Genomic DNA, 20,059 nt, shown 5'->3' with positions numbered 1-20,059 from the left:
GGAACATGTCGCTATGTAATCAAACGTCGATATCAAATGGAACAAGATTTGTTGGAGTATTGTGCTCTTTATTCGATAATGTAAAATCGTTGAGGATGTCACATGCAAACGGGTTACAAGTATTTAAAGTGTTTAGGTCTACTTGTGTTTTGAAAGAAAAAATGTAAAAAATGATTAAAACGTTTGAGATAAACAATTGTGTTTGTTCGAATTGCCTCAGTGTTACCTTAAGCTCGGCTCACAGTACTCCAAATCGATTGGCTACCTATACACTTAGAAAAACTCTTCGTAATTCACCTAGTAGTGTGATAGTGCCTTTCTCTTGCTATTTAAAATTCTCTTTACTCTATTTTTAGGATTAAATCATCGGCCGTTTATATTGTGAGACTTTCGAAATCGATTCAGGCATCTTCAAGAAATAAAATTTTGGAGCATTAAAAAACACTGCGATTTGTCGGTCACGTTACATATAAGATTACATTTCCCGAAACGGAAATGTTTGCCATTACCCTTCGATACTTGATCAATTATCATACTGTAACTTTCAAACAAGCCAAAGTTTATTGACTTTTGTTGAATGATCTCGGAGAAAATCGAGCGACAAAAAAATATTGCTAATGTTACGAATTTTTATACTTTATCGCTGAAAATGTTGACAGGAACATTTTGTTCACACACTAATATTAGTATAAATGCCATACGCCGATCACATCAGGGGTGCCAGGTTAAATTTATATCAGGGTTCTAGCAAAATCTATTTTTTATCGTAAATCTGTAAGCCCACTAGCGAATGAATTTTTGCTTACCTTACTAGTCTAGTTCTGTGTTGTTCTTTGCTGTATCTAACAAACGTCTCCATATTACTCGATCCATGGCCACTCTTTGCCCGGATGCTTCGTAAATCCACTTGATCGATCCATCTTGCCTGCCGTGTTCCTCTTCTTCTTGTGCCTGCTGAATAATATTCAACAACAATTCCTGTGGGTTGTTGTCCTGAATCCCGATGACATGCTTAGCCCATCAGCAGTCATTTAGCTTGTTCTGTACATAGGTGATTCTGAGAAATCAAATTGAGATCCTCTTTTGAAGTTTTTCTTCTCTACTTTCGGTGCTTCCGGAACAGGAAACGGTGACCAGTAGAATAAGGTTTATATATCTACCGACTACCAAGTTCTGAAAACTAGAGACTTTTATCAGTCACTTGATTTTGCATCGCTTGTGAAAAAAATACTCATGAAGTAGTTTCGAAACAGGAAGTCGGATCTGGATCAAATATTATAAAAATTTGAGACCTTTCATTTTAATCTTAGATTGTGAAAATCGGTTAAGCCCTGTTCCGAGAAAATTAAGTGCACATTTTTCCTTTGTGGGGGGGGGGGGGGGGTTGCTTATGTTCCAAAATGGACCAGTTTCTGATTGGCTGATTTTGATGTTGCTACCCGCACATTGTGAAAAGAAAAAACTTTTGCAGGGTACGCGAGCAATGATGCCAAGTATAAAGAAAATCAGAAAACAAGTTTATTAGAATGTATAATTTTAGCTCACCAATGAAAATGAAAATTTTCAGAGAATGTTTCACTTTTTTCCAATCTCATTTGTAATAAATGTTTTTAGTGGCAGCACTGTGTACTTAAAATCAGCATCCAGCCGTTTTTATTTTTAGTGAATAAAAGTGTAACCAAAAAAGATTTGTTAAATTAGTATAAACTCGAAAGTGTGTTTAGTTTTACGAGAAGAATGAACTGTTGTGTGCCACACTGTGGTCACACTAAACATTTCTATCCAAACTTGACTTTTTCCGGTTTCCAAAAGATCCGGTAATACGTCAACAATGGATTCGATTTTGCGTTCAACATGAGATATTTCGTGTTTTGTCATCAAAGCTCAATTAATTGTTTTTAAGCATTAATATATAATAATAAAATCCATTCACCAACACATTTTTCATATTTATTTCAAATTAAAAACCGATTCTAAAAATTTAAATTTAATAAACAGTTTTTCTTAGCATAAAGTTATTAAAGTATCTGTAAATGTGGCTACACTGTAGCCGATTCGTTGGTATTTATTCCACAGGGCGAAAATGACGAGAAGGATGATTCGGAAGGAAGAATAAGAAGCCATTTGTCAGGTCTTGTCTTAGGTAACTCCGGAACCAGAAGTCGCACCCAAATGAAATTCAGGCTATGGGACTGTGATACCTTTTATTTGAAACTAAGTTTGTAGAAATCGGAGCAGGTATAATAACACGCTCATGAAAATTAAATTTCCATACATATTAGTTTTCAATTGCGGGACCGACAATCGTACCTGGATGAAATCTGGTAGGGTTCTATGGGATTCTAAAACTTTTTATTTGTTTTATCGAGTACGCTTGTTTCTGCACATTTCTTCCCGTAGCACCAAAATTAGGGCTTTATATTTGAATCTGAGTTGAAGAAAATTGGTTAAGCGGTCTTTGAGAAAATCGAGTGTACTGTTTTGCCTTTCTGATATAGAAAGGCTATGCAATCGCTGTTAAAAACCAATTTCACAACCTAGGCCCGGAGGGCCGAGTGCCATATACCATTCGACTCAGTTCATCGAAATCACAAAATGTCTGTTTGTAAAGAATAATGTCACTCAATTTTCTCAGAGATTACTGAGCCGTTTTTCACAAACTCAGATCTCAATGGAAAGTCTTATGGTCCCATAGACTGCTTTTAAATTTTATCCCGATCCGACTTCCGGGTCCGGAGTTAAAGGGTAATATGCAAGAAAAAAGGAAAAATAGTCACACACAGAGATGCCATGACCGATTTTCACAAACTTAGATTCAAATGAAAGGTCTTATGGCCTCACACAAATTTCTTGAGTTTTTTTTGGATCCGACTTCCGGTTCCGGAATTACAAGGAAATATCTACAAATTTTTGAAAAAAATGCGCACTCGATTTTCTCGGAAATTTCTTAATCGATTTTCCCAAACTAAGGAGCAAATAAAAAGTCTTGAAATTTTTTAAAAAGCCTACATAAAACAACTGATCCAAATCCGACTTCCGGTTCCTGTATTACAGTGCGATTAGTGAAAATTTTCAATTTCATGAGTATTTTTTCACAAGCGATGGCGAAAAAGGTGAGCAGTTTCATTCAGATTCGACTGCGATTATGGGGCGATGAGTGTCAGTGTGTTCGCTTAGTGAAATATCAGATACAAAATTTATGACGTGCAATATTTTTACTACAAAAGAATTCAACCTAGCCCAGAGACAATCTATCTTTCAGCAATTTTATTTTCGAAACCTATGTATATTTTTTTTTGTAATCTCGGTATTCGTTACCTGATGTCATCGACATATTAATCTACTTCCAGCTGTCTGAAGGATCCTTCAAAACCAAACAGGCTCTCAGCATTTTTCGGTTTCCCAACGCGTTTCTTCTCATCTGTGCCAAATTGTTCTTCTTCCTTGAAGTAATCCCGGTAGCTTTCAACCTTTTTCACCCATGTATCCACAATGGCTTGAATCGGTCCTGCTTCCCCTCCATATTCCTCCGGAAGAAGACGTTTTGGGATGTATTTGTACAAAGCTTCCATGTTACTTCCATGTACAAACAGCTGAAAGTTTGTGATATTTCATTATTAGTTACATACGAATTAGTTACAAAGCACCTACTCTAGATCGGTTTTTTTCATTCATAAATCCTTTAAATATGTTGAATATAGTTTCGAATCCAGGAGGTGTATGAAGATGATGAGCACCTTTCAGGCGAAGTGGTGATGCTTCCTGGCTCAAAAGAGTCATCTTTTTCATAAACGTCGGACTGAATTGCATGAAATGGGCCATCGTTGCATTTTCCAAGTCCCCAATTGCAACCTGACCAGCAACACACAGATTGTCATCTTCTTTCATCATTATATCTATTATCATACTTTGAAGTTTGAAAACTTGCTGCATTGGGTACTTGTTTGGATCGATAACTCCAGGCCTGACGAGTACAATTCTAGGACCATCTGGCGTTTCCGTCTGCGGAAGAGGTAAAAACATACCACTTCTGAGAATGGCGGCCATATTCTCTTCGAATGGATCCCGATTTTTTAACATCTCTGGTAAAGCCGAGCGCACAGTATAGAACATATCCAATTTTTCCTTGGCGCGTTCCAGGCTATATTTACCCCCTCGTAGAAACGTTACCAGGAATTGATCATCATCCCGGGATTTGATATGAGGGCTTTTTGCCAGCCATGTTCGTAGTGCGGCTAGGTCACTATCAATTCTTTCCGGTACTTCATTAAGTTCTTCTCTTGCCTTTTTGGCTAACTCTGGACTTAGAGGTCGTATATTCGGCATTACCGTGGTTGATAACGACGCAAGACTGAAAAGAATGGTGCAGATAACACAGTTCAGTTGGAAGTTTAATGGCATTTATTGAACGTGGTAGAGGTGGATCGATAATAATTCAAATTTTTAAAGTACTCAGCGAGAATATTTTTCCTACAAATTGTACCTTTAACTCGATAATTTTGTATCACGTTCTACTCAGTCCACAGTGTCACGTAAACTGAGCTTTTAAACACGATTATTCGAATAGTATTTTGCGATAGCTTCGTGTGACTGATAGATAAGACTGCAAAATTTGAATCCATCCACTTACTGAGTAACCAGTAAATGTGTTTGTTTGAACATACACTATTCAATGCTCCCTTTTGCACTATTCTGACTATAGGAACATGTCGCTATGTAATCAAACGTCGATATCAAATGGAACAAGATTTGTTGGAGTATTGTGCTCTTTATTCGATAATGTAAAATCGTTGAGGATGTCACATGCAAACGGGTTACAAGTATTTAAAGTGTTTAGGTCTACTTGTGTTTTGAAAGAAAAAATGTAAAAAATGATTAAAACGTTTGAGATAAACAATTGTGTTTGTTCGAATTGCCTCAGTGTTACCTTAAGCTCGGCTCACAGTACTCCAAATCGATTGGCTACCTATACACTTAGAAAAACTCTTCGTAATTCACCTAGTAGTGTGATAGTGCCTTTCTCTTGCTATTTAAAATTCTCTTTACTCTATTTTTAGGATTAAATCATCGGCCGTTTATATTGTGAGACTTTCGAAATCGATTCAGGCATCTTCAAGAAATAAAATTTTGGAGCATTAAAAAACACTGCGATTTGTCGGTCACGTTACATATAAGATTACATTTCCCGAAACGGAAATGTTTGCCATTACCCTTCGATACTTGATCAATTATCATACTGTAACTTTCAAACAAGCCAAAGTTTATTGACTTTTGTTGAATGATCTCGGAGAAAATCGAGCGACAAAAAAATATTGCTAATGTTACGAATTTTTATACTTTATCGCTGAAAATGTTGACAGGAACATTTTGTTCACACACTAATATTAGTATAAATGCCATACGCCGATCACATCAGGGGTGCCAGGTTAAATTTTGAAGCAGGGTTTAAAAAGTTTGTGAAACCAAACTGTTGCAGTGACAGTGGAAAAAATATCGCCTTTTAGCAAGCAGAAATGAAAGTCAAATGCTTTAAAGATGTAAATTTAAAAAATGTCCAATTATCATTTGATAGTAAGTAAAATTCCTAAATATCTGCAGCGTTTATCAGAAATCCCTAAATTCAGAGATTAATCTGTATACGTGGCATCTCTAGTTTTCATATAATTGGCTTATTTGTATCTGTGTACTGCGTAAATGGATTGCGGAAATAATTTTTTCTCAGGAGTCTAATCAAATATCAAAATGCGTTAGTTTTGTCGGTAACGTCACTTGTGCCGTTATATCACCTAAACCAGAATTGACAGCTTCTTGATTTTTGAACTTAACAATGTTAATGGTAATGGTTATACCCTTGGCTACGATAAACGATTTCATTCTTCAACATTACATTGAACTTTCGCTGAATGCTGGAGCAGACAAAGTGGTGCACAGATGTAGTGCAATTGACAAAAACGAACGGTTTCAGTATAGTTTCCGCTACACCGGTATAGTACAATTTTAAATTTAAACGTCATTGGATTTGAAATAATAGTAATTCGCATGAAATATAAACATGAAATTTCGTGTACAATGAAAAATGCATCGAAGGTTTTTGTGCCATGGATCTTTTGAATCATTTTTATTTTCAGTCTACTTCCAGCTTCCTGAAAGATCCCTCAATTCCAAACAGACTTTCTGCATTCTTCGGTTTTCCCGGTCGTTTACTTTCCGTTGTTCCGTACTGTTCGTCTTCTTTGAAGTAGTCCTGGTAGCTTTCAATTTTTTTTGCCCATTGATTTGCAAGCTCCTGCAAGGGACCTGCTTCACCACCATATTCTTCCGGTAGAAGCCGTCTGGGAATGTGCTTGTACAATGATTCCATATTACTCCCGTGCACGTGTAACTGAAAATGCAAAATAATGTTACACAGTGTATGTGATTGCTTTACAACACACGAAACTTACACGCGATCGATTTTTCTCGTTCATGAATCCTTTAAACATATTATATACCGTTTCGAATCCTGGTGGAGTGTTGATGTAATGGAAGCCCTTCAAACGCAGTGGTGAAGCCTCCTGACTCAGCATAGTAATTTTCTTCACAAAGGTCGGACTAAATTGTAAGAAGTGTGCCATCTTGGTGTTTGCTAAGTCGAGGATGCCGACTTGTCCCGCTATTCCTAAGTTATCGTCTTCTTTCAGCAAAATATCTCCCATCATACAGTTGAATTTGAATACCTCCTGTATAGTGTAATCGTCTGGATTGTAGGCTCCAGGTTTGATTAACAAAATACGAGGACCGTCCGGAGTTTCTGTCGTTGGCAGGGGTACAGCACTTCCAAGTCTCATAAGCGTTGCCATTTTCTTATTGGACGGATCCCGGTTTTTCATTAATTCAGGTAAAGCAGTACGCACACTATAATACAAGTCAAGTTTCTCCTTGGCGCGCTCTAAACTGTGTTTGCCTCCGCGCAAAAATGTCACAAGGAACTGATCGTCAGTGCGCGATTTGATGTGAGGGCATTTCGCCAACCATGCTCGTAGCGCCGCCAGGTCATCATCCAAACGTTCTGGAATTTCGTGGAGTTCCTCTCGGGCCTTCCGTGCCAGTTCAGGACAAAGAGGTCGAATATTTGGCATGTTGGACACTGTCTCTAACTGTAAACTGATTCCGTTTACTGAAGATGTTATTATTTTATAGCCCTTGATAACGTCGATTTGTTCGCTTAGATTATGTAGGTTGGAGATCGAGGCAGATTTAAATTAGTAGATGGAAAACTTTCATAATATTTAAATTGTAAAAAATCTTACATTTCACTGATGATAAAACATTCGGATGAATTTGATGATTATCACTGAGCTTACCTTACTTGTGACGGTTGAATCCGATGTGAGCAGAAAACACGTTAGACTTTCAGAACAGCAATTTCTAAATTATTGGTTTTCAGTGACCAACACGCTTTAGCCTTTTGTCGATATTAGCATGCGTAGTGGTGTTTATAACCAATATCTGAAGATAAGATAAAACAATGACCTGTAAAAAAGCTTTGTTCTTATCTTAAGCGGTCAACGTCGATCGCGTTGCAGTTTTGAAGTTTCCATGCCATTTAATCGATAGTCTTCCTTAATTCCATCAACCATTTTTCAGCAAACTCAAAAGTTTATTTTTCGAAAAAATTTTCAGTTGAAACCTATTTTCAGTATTTTAACGCACACAGAAAGAAATTATGAATTTTACAAGTGACATAATTCTACAAACGATACAATTCGTAACTACCTTCTCAAATGACGCAATATTCCATTCGTACAGAAATTTACTGGTTCCGAGTGTAATTTGCACTCGGTTAGCAAGTGAGACTGTATGAATTTATATGCACGATTTACCAGCCAAGCAGATATGTGCTTCTGTGACTCAGTCGACTAACTGGTGTGCTATGTGATTTATGGTTTTTCAATGTTCAGGTCGCGTTGTTGTTGTCGATCTTTTGATTTCGTTTTAAAACCATGTAATTTTCAAATCACACAAATTTTTATCTTCTTGAATATAAATTTGTGTAAAATATGACGCTCCATTTATGTGCATCTGACAAGATATAAAATCTCAAGAATTTTTTGAACTGTGCACACACGCGCAAACAGAAAGTATAATAATTCTATTGAATAAGAATTTCATAGTTCTATTCGAGAAGAAAAATACCAATATATCTATTTGGACTCGAGTTTTATTCAGACATCTTTGAATTAATTTATAGACCACGACGTCGTACCTTTTTGTACGTTAATTAAAAATTAACGTAGTGAATCTTATTTTTAAAACTGTGTTTCTTCCAAATAATAATAATTCACCAATCAATAATTATGGAAAAATAAAACATATGGGGTAATAAAAAGTGTTTCATCATACTACTAGTTGGACTAATCATTTTGTTGTTAGAAATTTTACTAAATAGTTTATTTCGGTGGGATCTGAGTTGAGGTTATTTACAAAACAATTTTATTCTGAAAAGTACGAAATTCTTTATGCAAATTTTAACACCATTTTGTCTTCAAACAGCAAATTTGATGAAAATCATTATTAATCCATCCATACATATACAGCGTCCGTCATGTAACTTTTTTTTAAACATGCAATAAAACACAAACGGTTCAACCGATTTCAAAATTTATTTTTCATATTAAAGTACAATCCTTCCGGTTCATTGTGGAATATAATTTCATTCAAATGGCTTCCTCGGCTGGCCTTGCAGTACGCTATACGGTCGGTCCAGTTTTTTAGTACATTTTCGATTATATGCAGCTTTATTTCAGCTATGGCTGCACTAATGTTGTCCTTCAAGGCTTGAACTGTCTCTGGCTTATCCACATAACACTTATCTTTGACAGCCCCCCAAAGATAACAGTCTAACGGCGTCAAATCACGGCTCCGAGGCGGCCAAACGACATCCGAATTTCGACTGATAATTAGATCTTCGAAGACTGTGCGCAGAAGATCGATCGTAGCGTTGGCTGTGTGGCACGGAGCGCCGTCTTGTTAGAACAAAATGGTGTCTAAGTCTTCCTCTTCAAGTAACGGGAAGAATCAATTGCTAATCATGGCGCGGTAGCGCTCGCCATTGACCGTGGCGGCGGCTCCTGCCTCATTTTCGAAGAAAAATGGCACAATGATGCCGCCAGACCAAAATCCGCACCAAACCGTTACTCTCTGAGGATGCATCGGCTTCTCCTTGATAACGTGTGGGTTTTCCGTCCCCCAGATGCGACAAATTTGCTTATTATCATACCCGCCAAGATGAAAATGTGCCTCTTCCGAGAAAATGATTTTTTCGCACACATTCCGCAACATTACCATGATTTTCAAAGTAAAACTGCACTATTTTCACGCGTTCCTCAAGCGTATACACAACCATTTTCGTTCAGAGGAAGGATTGAACATAAAATACACATTCAAATATATATGACGGATTTTGATAAAAAAATTCTCGAACTTTCATAGATATGGACGAGGAGGTTTTATGCCTGTTGAAGAGCAAAAGAGACACGATTTTCTGTGTGCTTTTTACTGCTCCAAAACAACAAATAAAATTGATGCGCAAAACATTAATTCATTGTGACAATTACCATGGTATCGAATACATGCTGAAATCTGATCTTATTTACAATTAACCTTATCATTCCGAATGTCAAGGACAAGGATAGTTGAAAAGATCCTGCAGTCGATTGCAGACGTGTAATTCAACCACGGTATGCATGTTTTTTTAAGTAATTTTATATGTAAGTGGCCCCATCTACACCTTTCTGTGCATTTTGATGCTAAACAAGTTAGAATTATTTCAAGAAAAAGATTTCATTCATTAAACTAAAATGAGAGGGGCATTATAAATTGGATAAAGATATGTAATTTTTAACGATGAATAAATTTGTATAACATGTAATACTCTTAGAAATGAAAAATGTATAATTTTTCTTACAATACTGGTTTTAGGAAACCCTTTTCAGAAAATACTTTATGTCATGAATTCTTCTTAAGTTACGGGAATATAACCTTTTGCAAATTTGTTTGAAATGATTTTCTGCACAACTTTTTTGTAGTTATTTAGCCTCCATGTTGACCTGAGCTCACTTTTAGGGGATTAATCACATTCATAAAAATTTCAGAAGATGGCAACTTATTATTCTGAGTAACTATGCCAAAGATACTGTACCTCTAAAACCACGTTTCTAATGTGTTATCAATTAGGAGCTTAAAATTGCACTTTTGAACTACTGTACAATGCCAGAATTTCCAAATGTCTATTTTTCATAAATAAAATTACACTAGCTAAAATGAAACAGACTGTTGTAATGGCTTTTCATACATTTGTTCAAAAATTCAATATGTGTTTTAATTCATCTATTGGCTTTATGATGCTCATTGGGAAATTGATGCTACCTATGGACTTGAAACTGCTTTCAACTGAATTTAAAGGTGTGAGCAGTGTTGGCGATTGCCGAAAATTTGACAGAAGCGGCTATATCACTATCTATATTGTATACAACATTTTCAATCCGGTAGAAGATGCTACAAGAATTCGAGTCTCTCAATGCATGAACCGCGAGAGAATTTTTCTACGTTTCTTCGCTCCACTTCATACTCTGAGTATTTCACGGCCCTTAAAAAAATTGCAGTCTGATAATGATCGTTACTGTGTGGAATTTCCCAATAGACAATCGCAAGTTGACAATTATCGCAGAAAATCGAAACAATGATTCAACTTGATGATTTTCATACTAGGTTGTAATATTTCAAAACGGTTGTGTGGAGCATTCACAGACATTTTCATAGACACAACTTATATAAAGATTATATGAACATAGTTAGAATAAGCGGCAATAGTAAAATGATTCTATCGCAATTTTCAACTGCCTGTATAGAATCGGATCGCGAAACGAGAATAAGCGAACGTTTGTTGCTTCAGAGAGGATCCCTACAGCAGCGTGCTAACCTTTGATTCTCAGAAATGTCATCGAGAGAAATTCGCTCTCGCACTGGTGTCTATTCTATGTTAAATGTCATGCCGTATAAATACCCTTGGCATCTTAGAGCTTAAGCAGTGTGCCTTAAAATTATATTATAATATTGAATAAAAAAAAAATGTCATGCCGGGTTTTTGTTGTTGCGATGATATCCGTGTCTCTTTGATGGCACTGATTCAATCGTGTGAAGAGTTGCTGGTGAGCGTTCTTTGATACGATAAAAGCCATCCTTGGTTGTGAGAATTGATTTAGGAATCTATGAGTAATTGAAATGTGTTCCGTTTTGAAGTGTCCAAACACTGAAGTAAGGTGATTTTTTCATCAGCTAAAAGGATCTGCAAATTAGTGCAATTTACTAACCAATTTACATGGTCCTTTCTCATGTCAATCAAACTCTCATATATAATACTGTGGTATTCTTCAACATAATTTTCTTAGATTCTTGAAAAAATCAAAAAGACTAGCTGTGCATAATCTTGTATAACCTGCAGAATGAAATAGTTCTCAGATCAGTTAGGCAATCCATGAAAAAACGAAGTCAGTTCGAAGTATTGCTAAGCTTGAAACCGGAATCCGGGAACCGTTACAATCGAAGTCGGTACGTATGACCATCAACTAACATGACGTAGAAACTCTACTAGTTTTGATTCAAATTAAAAAGATTTTAAAGGATTTTCACATCGTATTTTAAACGACGGTGTAAATTTTTGGAGATTCCGTAGAAAAGTGCAGTATTTTTTGTACAACCATAAGACCTTTCATTTGAACTCAAGTTTGTGAAAATCGGTTCATCCATCGCTGAGAAAAGTGACTGAGACTCATTTTGGAATATATGACCACTATTTTCGGACCTTCCAGAACCGGAAACCGGGAAGCACGTTATTACCCGATAATTCCGGAATCAGAAGTCAGATTCGGATGAACTTCCGTATGAGACCACGAGACTTTCGGAAGATCGTGCCACTCGTGTCGAATCTCGCTCTCTGCATCACACTTTCCAAGGCAATATTGAACAAGATACAAGAGAGTTCATCACCTTATCGTAGTCCTCTTCGAGATTCGAGGGTACTCAAAAGCGTCCCAGATACTCGAACGTAACACATCTTTTGCTTTGACCAATCGCGTCAGTTTATCCGGGAAGCCGTATTCGTGCATCATCTGCCATAGCTGTACTCGATCGATTGTGCCGTAGTGGCGCGGGCTCAAGTAAATCACGCTTGGTACGGCTCTACGAATTCCTTAGCTATTGGTGATAAACGACGGCAAAGGATTTGAGAGAGTACCTTGTAGGCGGAGTTCAGCAATGTGATTGCGCGGTAATTGCAACAATCTAGCTTATCGCCTTTTTTGTAGACGGGACATACCACTCCATCCATCCATTCCTGCGGTAGAATCTGCTCCTTCTAAACCTTAGAAATCATCCAGCGCAGCGCTCTGGCCAGTGCCTCTCCTTTGAGCAGCTCGCAGCTGGTAACTGGTCATTGCCCGCGGCTTTGTTGTTTCTCTGCTTGCCGATCTCTTTACTTATCTCCGACAGATCATGACTGGGAATCTTTTGTCGGCTGAGCGTGCACCCAGAATGATTCCTGTGTCGTTCTCTGTATCTTGTGCGCCGCCATTCAGATGCTCGTCATAGTACTGCTTCCACCTGTCGATCACCTCACGTTCGTGCGCGAGAAGGTTACCACCGGTATCTGCACATTTCGGCCTGTGGCGTGTAGCCTTCACGTGAGCGGTTGACCTTCTCATAGAACTTCCGTGTGTCATTTGCGCGATACAGCCTAAGTTTGTCAAAATCGGTTCAGCCATCCTCGAGAAAACCTTGTGAGATTGTTCGACGCACACGCACACACATACATAAACACACAGAAATTGCTAAGCTCGACGAACTGAGTCGAACGGTATATAACTCTTGGTCCTCCGGACCAAATTTTTCTAGTCGATTTTTCAAGTGATTGCATATTCCTTTCTATACGAGAAAGGAAAAAACTTTGATACTTTATACTCACACTCTACAATTACATAACCGGAAGTCAGACCCTAAACGAAGTCCTTAGACGGGGGACGGGTATAGCGTGATGGGTTAGTCGATGCCTTTCACGCTGCCCACCTGGGTTCGATCCCCAACCCCGCACATAGGGTCAGAAAGCTTTTCTGGTCCAAAGAGATAGGGTCAGAAAGCTTTTATGACCAGAAGAGGCGAATGACCTTATGATTAAAACCTCTATAATTGAAACAAAAAAAAATCTTTAGACCCTTAATTTGCATCGACGTTTGAGAAAATCGTTCCAGCCATCTCCTAGAACAGAGAGTAGTAACAAATTTGGTAAACACACAGACTATTTGTCATCTCGACAAAATAATCCGAATGGCTTTCGGTTTTTACAGTGCATAACTTTTCTTGTTGAGAAAGTCAAAACAAATAGTAGAAAAAGTATTCATTGCGATTCACTGAACAAATAGTAATTTTTCTTTTTTTCATAATTTTGAAATTACAGCTCCGTAGAATTAATAAAGTTTTCAGATTTACGAAAACTGTCAACGTAATATTTGACATTTCGGCAGTCGCAGTAGCAAAATTTGAAGATAATTGTGATTTACTAATAGCTTAAGCAAATTACTTTCGAAAACTTCGGTGAAAAGATGCGCTATACGCATGTGAGTTAGAAAAATACCAACTATTGAAATCGATTCGACAGTCTATACTGTCAAGCTGGAAAAATTGCTGTGTATACTGCAGTCTGAAGAGCAGGGTTTGCAAATTGAAGCAACGAATATTAACAAAAGGGTTTCACCGACGACACGACCAGGCACTCCGAATAAAAATTTGCATTGAAATTGTCCGTTAACGATTTACCACCAGTTACCAAAAATATAGCGACTCCCTGATAAAGATAAAAATAATCTTCTCGAGCAACACTGCTTAAGTTGCTATGAACTAGTTACCATGGATCCCCAGGATAAATAAACAAACAATTTGAGAAAGTTGTGGAATCGTTCCATAAGTTTTTAATTTGCTTCCCTTTGCGCCAGTTCAGTGAATTTCTGAGAACAACTCGAGGATGTAGACCAATGAAATGCTACAGCCATCATCAGTACGATTAAAGTGAGTGCCTCAATTTTGTTTCTGTGTTTTGAGAGCATTAATTCTTTTGTAAACATACTATCATAACACTCCAAACATTATCTTGAACAACCTGTTTATTGAATATTTTTTTATTCAGATTCATTTCTATTCATTGCAGTGCTGCTGAAGTGGGACATTAACAGTCATTACAGAGGCAAAGCTCAGAAGACGGATTTATAATATCAATATTTTTATGAAAAAGAAAGTAAAATAAATAAAAAGGATGGTTTCTTCTGACAATAAGTGCAATACACGGTTTTATAATAATAATGAATAATTCTTATAAGTATAATTAAGAAATTCTTTTCGCTTCTCCATCAGCAATTGTTCGACTTTCAAGCTTTCTAAAGTTCTTTGCGTCGTTTACGATCACTGATTATCGCTTACAAATAGAAAGTACACTTACAGCTCACATTATTTTTAACCCAATTATTTTATCGATGGGCTGACTGTAAATGTTAGTATATCAATACAATTCATGAAAAAAAAATCCATAACTCAGACTTGAATGTAGGATTTAAATCCGTAGAAAACTTCGTTCGTTCAATTGCAAGTGGATCCTTTTCGGTTTTCACAACAGAAGAATTCTTTTAGCAAATCCGAATGACTAGTCGATCCACTGCTCTGATGCTGAAGCAGTGTCCACGGGAAAAGATTTTTCCATTCGGAAAATCCATTTTAATTATTCGCTTTAAAATATCCGATTTGAAGTTTGTTTTGTTTACATTTCTCATGTCTTCAAAATGCAGTAACCAAGGTTACGGTAACTGTTAATTAAAATCAATAATTTATCAACATGTGTTGCCAGTTTCAACATTTTTTTAAGGGATTACGTTTTGACATTACCAGTTACTGAGGGGTAGTTAAATTTACGATACAGTTTTAATAGACGAGTGGCAGGTCGTGTCGTCGGTTTCACCATCTGTGCTATTCACACACATTCATATGTCAGGTAGAATTCACAGCGCAACCCAAGCAAGGAGAGCTGCTTCGTTCGTTCATTAGTTCATGAATATGCCCGCTTGCTGAGACCTATGCTTCATGAGGTTAGCATTTGATGAATGGTTCTCATATTGTAGATGCCTAAAGCTTGCTTCATTTAGAATTGGAACAAACTTTTGCTCATATTGTGGCGCTCCTGGTGGACGGATTTGGAAGCTCTTGGCGCCCACGTGTCGGGAATTTTGTCAGCTTCACGTATGATTTTTGACATTCCGAAAATCGACTGTACTTTGTAAACAATCAACATGGAAGTCGAAAGAAGGAAAAAAAATTGTGCACAGTTATTTGGAAAATCCATTGTGGTCTGCATCTAGGCTAGCTAAACAGCTGAAATTGCCCAGAAATACCGTATGGCGCGTTATCAAACGGTATAAGAAAACATTGACGACGATTCGGAAGCCTCAAGCCGATCGTCGGAGTCGAACTGACGACCGGAAATTGCGTGGTAAGATTTTGAAGACGATTAAGAGGAATCCTAATCTGTCGGACCGTGATTTGGCCAGAAAATTCGGTGCTGCCCATAATACCGTGAGGAGAACTCGACTCCGGGAAGGAATCAAGTCGTATCGAGCTAGCAAACAGCCAAATCGGACCATGAAACAGAATAGTGTGGTAAAAATTCGTGCTCGGAAACTATATGACCAGGTGCTGACCAAGTTCAACGGGTGTCTTCTGATGGACGATGAAACCTGTGTCAAGGCTGACTTCGGTCAAATCCCAGGTCAAAAATTTTACTTGGCAACGGCTCGGGGGGATGTTCCAGCCAAATTTAAATTTGTTTTTGCCGACAAATTTGCAAGAAAATTTATGATTTGGCCGGGCATTTGCAGCTGCGGCAAAAAAACGAAAGTTTTCGTTACAAATAAGACAATGACATCGGAACTATACCAAAAAGAGTGTCTCCAAAAACGAATTTTGTCGTTCATTCGATCCCACGACCATCCTGTAATGTTTTGGCCAGATTTGGCCAGCTGTCATTACAGCAAAGCCGTTTAAGAATGGTATCCAGTTTGTTCCGAAAAACCTTAACCCACTCAACTGCCCCCAGTTCCGCCCTATTGAGAAATACTGGGCAATCATGAAGAGGAGACTCAAGGCAAAAAGAAACGTTGTCAAAGACATCAATCAGATGACGACCTGGTGGAATAAGATAGCTAAAACGATGGACGAAGAAGGTGTGCGCCGCCTACTGAGCCGTGTTACAGGAAAAATTCGAGAATTCCTTCAAAACCGTGACGAATAATTTTATCCGTATTTTTTCTTAAAAGTATGAAGAAAACGCTACATTTGTATAAAAAAAGATCTTGAATACAATAATAAATAACTGAAATACAGGCAATTGTCTTTGTTCCAATTCTAAATGAAGCAAGCTTTATGAGGAAACTAGATTCAGAATTTTTTGTTCCGATGAATATTAATTTAAAGAACATTGCTTTTAGTGTTTCTAGGATATATACACAGTGTAAACTGCCAAGAAACACATTGATCGTTTTGAAAATGGACTCAAATGCAAAATTCCTGCTATAAAATGTTAAAAGTATGTGTGAAATGTAATCAAACTTGGTCTTGGAATGCGAACATTATGTTAAAAATGATTTCTGTAAACCTACACTTTAAAAATAAACCGTAAACATTGCCTATATGACTTTGCTTCGCGTCTTGTAGCACGCCGTGAAGCAAGATTTTCTTTCTCGTACAATACTAACGAGAGCGAACCCTTCATTTCATTACATTGTCATGGATTGCCTAGTCCATGTGTTAACTGAGACTGAGAGCACAGACAATTTACTTGGCAAGGGGAATTGGTCTGCTCAGTAGCATATACTCTCACGCATCCAGTTTCTCTCTAATATAGGTCTCTCATTCAGCTATGTCAAGCAAAGTGTTCACAGCAGATGTTTTTTGTTGCTTCGTTCGTTTGAGGATTCACAATACAAGCCCTGCTGAAGAGCACTATTCAAGAGCGATTGAAAATGTTATTAATTTTGTCAGTTTGGGAAAATCGAATCCTTTTACGTTCTACTCATCTTATGTTATAATGTATACGATTTACGGAAGGTCACATTTGATAATTGTTACCATTTCAACTATAATTAGACTAAGTAAGACTAAACATTGCATCCAAGGTAAACGCTGCAACTGTACGCTGAACTTTGATCAGTTTGGATTAAGTAGTAATAAGTGCAAATTTTGTTGTTAACTGGGCAATAGCAATTAACTTATCTGTACTTGGTGTATCATTAGGTATTTGTATGTACATTAGACTGATTCAATTTTACGATTGTTCATTCTTTTATAGGACTCTTTTATGTTCTTGACATATGTTTATCTGGATTGCGAAGCGATAATATAAAATATAATATACATCTCAGCATCCGATATGATCTTTTTTAGAATATTTTCTAGGGTTTTATTTCATTAGTTCATGACTGATACTTTTTTATTCATTAATAATATATTTAAAGGCACACTGCTAATGCTCTAAGATGCCAAGAGTATTTTCTTATCTTGATTAACGACTAACTTAAAACTAGGGTATTATCATTAGGGTAGTGACGTATTCCGGTCGCAATGGTCGATTCTGGCAGATTCAGTTGCAGTTGCAGTTGGCGATCGGCAATGGTCGATGGATTGAATGTAATACGAGTGTCTTCCAGATGACGATTCTACGTGGGTCCGCGAGAAACACCCCCAGGCCACGGATACCCGTCGGGTGGTCCGCATGTTGGTCATCGATTGGAGCAGTTTTCCGTGGACGATGATGGTGATGTTACCTAAGAGATTGAAAGAAACATGGAAAAGTAATTTTGTGGAAAACGGAGTGAAAAAAGGGAGTATGGGAACGAATGACTGAATACGACAAAGATCTAATTAGTTGACATCGAGATGGTGGAGAAACGGAGGAAAAGGGAACGAAAAAATTAGTGACAGCAAAAAGATCTTGTTATTTTCGACAGAGATGGTGGACAGACTAGGGATTGGGAGAATCGGGCGAATGTTAGTCTCGAACCTATAGGTGAAGATTATTCTTAGCCTCGACAAGAGAGAGGATATTACGAGTTACACTTGTATATTAATGTGTTTAAGGTACTGGTATATTAGAAGCATATATAAACTATCCCGACTCGCCAACACATCCCGAACCGGAACCTCAGGCGGTCTACCTCGGGCCCTAAGGGATTCCAGTAGCTGCGACCTGACGTCACGATACTCTACGCACGACCACACGACATGCTCGATGTCCTGATAACCGTCGCCACAGGTGCAGAGACCGCTCTCCGCGAGTCCAATACGCCGGAGATGTGCGTTGAAGGTGTAGTGATTTGACATGAGCCGCGACATAACACGAATGAAATCGCGACTCACGTTCATCCCCCTGAACCAAGGTTTCGTCGATACCTTAGGGATAATGGAGTGTAGCCATCGTCCCAGTTCGTCATTGCTCCATGAAGTTTGCCAACTTTCGAGAGTTTTCTGACGAGAGATTCTGAAAAATTCATTGAAGCATATTGGTCTTTCATAAATATCACCTTCTAATGCGCCCACTTTAGCCAATGAGTCTGCCTGTTCATTGCCTGGAATGGAACAATGCGAAGGGACCCAGACTAACGATATTGAATAAGACCGTCCAGATAAAGTTCTCAAATGTTCCCGTATTTTCCCCAGGAAATATGGGGGATACTTTCCTGGCTTCATTGCCCGAAGAGCTTCTATTGAGCTTAGACTGTCCGTGACAATGAAGTAATGGTCTTTGGGCAAGGTTTCAATGATCTCAAGAGTGTACTGAATGGCAGCTAGTTCTGCGACGTAAACTGAAGCTGGATCACTGAGTTTGTAAGAAGCGGTGATGTTTTGATTGAAGATGCCGAAGCCTGTGGACTCGTTGATGTATGATCCGTCAGTGTAGAATATCTTTTCACAGTTGACTGTTCTGAATTTGTTATAAAAAATATTGGGGGCCACTTGAGGGCGTACGTGATCCGGAATTCCACGAATCTCTTCTCTCATGGATGTGTCGAAAAATACAGTGGAATCAGAAGTATCCAAGAATAGGACACGGTTGGGCACAAACGAAGAAGGGTTAATATTCTGAGCCATGTAATCAAAATACAAGGACATAAAACGGGTCTGAGAATTGAGCTCGACAAGCCTTTCGAAGTTTTCAATCACCTTCGGATTCAAGATTTCGCATCGGATTAGCAATCGATATGAGAGATCCCAGAATCGGTTTTTCAACGGTAAGACGCCCGCCAACACTTCGAGACTCATCGTATGAGTTGACTGCATGCAACCTAAGGAAATACGCAAGCAACGATACTGGATTCTTTCCAGCTTGATGAAATGAGTGTTCGCCGCGGATCGGAAGCAAAAGCATCCATATTCCATAACGGACAATATCGTTGTTTGGTACAACCTGATCAGGTCTCCTGGATGGGCACCCCACCACGATCCGGTTATCGTACGAAGAAAGTTGATTCTCCGTTGGCATTTTTGTTTCAGATATCTAATGTGACATCCCCAGGTGCCTTTGGAGTCGAACCAGACCCCGAGATATTTAAATGTGAAGACCTGAGCTATGGTTTCACCCCCTAGTTGAAGCTGTAATTGTGCTGGTTCTCGCTTCCTTGAAAATACAACTAGCTCAGTTTTCTCCGTAGAGAACTCGATACCCATTTGAAGAGCCCATGTCGACAAGTTGTCGAGGGTATCTTGTAATGGTCCTTGGAGATCGGCAGCTTTGGGTCCTATAATAGACACAACGCTGTCGTCGGCAAGTTGTCTTAGCGTGCAAGATGTGTTGATACATTCATCAATATTGCTTACGTAAAAATTGTATAAAAGGGGGCTTAAACATGAGCCCTGAGGAAGACCCATGTAACTGAATCGTATTGTCGACAAATCACCATGCGCGAAATACATGTGTTTCTCGGACAATAGA

At 38.2% G+C, this 20,059-nt stretch overlaps 2 protein-coding genes across 4 annotated transcripts; both read right to left on the bottom strand.

Annotated features, from left to right (window-relative positions):
- Window positions 1–3,224: 3,224 nt before the first annotated feature.
- On the bottom strand, window positions 3,225–4,631 carry LOC131438534 (retinol-binding protein pinta-like). Its single transcript, XM_058608626.1, has 3 exons — window positions 4,484–4,631; window positions 3,652–4,351; window positions 3,225–3,593 (listed from the first exon to the last, which is right to left on the bottom strand). The coding sequence occupies exons 2-3, from the start codon at window positions 4,324–4,326 to the stop codon at window positions 3,336–3,338; spliced, it is 933 nt and encodes a 310-aa protein (XP_058464609.1). The 5' UTR covers window positions 4,327–4,351; window positions 4,484–4,631; the 3' UTR covers window positions 3,225–3,335.
- A 1,457-nt stretch (window positions 4,632–6,088) lies between these two features.
- On the bottom strand, window positions 6,089–7,479 carry LOC131436141 (alpha-tocopherol transfer protein-like). Of its 3 annotated transcripts, none has more exons than XM_058604657.1 (3): window positions 7,344–7,479; window positions 6,444–7,203; window positions 6,089–6,382 (listed from the first exon to the last, which is right to left on the bottom strand). In XM_058604657.1, exons 2-3 carry the CDS (start codon window positions 7,116–7,118, stop codon window positions 6,125–6,127), a joined length of 933 nt encoding a protein of 310 aa, XP_058460640.1. In that variant the 5' UTR covers window positions 7,119–7,203; window positions 7,344–7,479; the 3' UTR covers window positions 6,089–6,124. The 3 variants fall into 3 exon arrangements, with proteins under 3 accessions (XP_058460640.1, XP_058460642.1, XP_058460641.1); XM_058604659.1 differs by having other exon boundaries at window positions 7,290–7,476; XM_058604658.1 differs by having other exon boundaries at window positions 6,444–7,256; window positions 7,344–7,476.
- Between the last annotated feature and the right edge of the window lie 12,580 nt (window positions 7,480–20,059).

The sequence above is a fragment of the Malaya genurostris genome, chromosome 3 (genome assembly GCF_030247185.1).
Source record: "Malaya genurostris strain Urasoe2022 chromosome 3, Malgen_1.1, whole genome shotgun sequence".
Lineage (NCBI taxonomy): Eukaryota > Metazoa > Arthropoda > Insecta > Diptera > Culicidae > Malaya > Malaya genurostris.
Note: the sequence above shows the minus strand (reverse complement) of the source record. Positions and strands in the feature narration are given on the sequence as shown.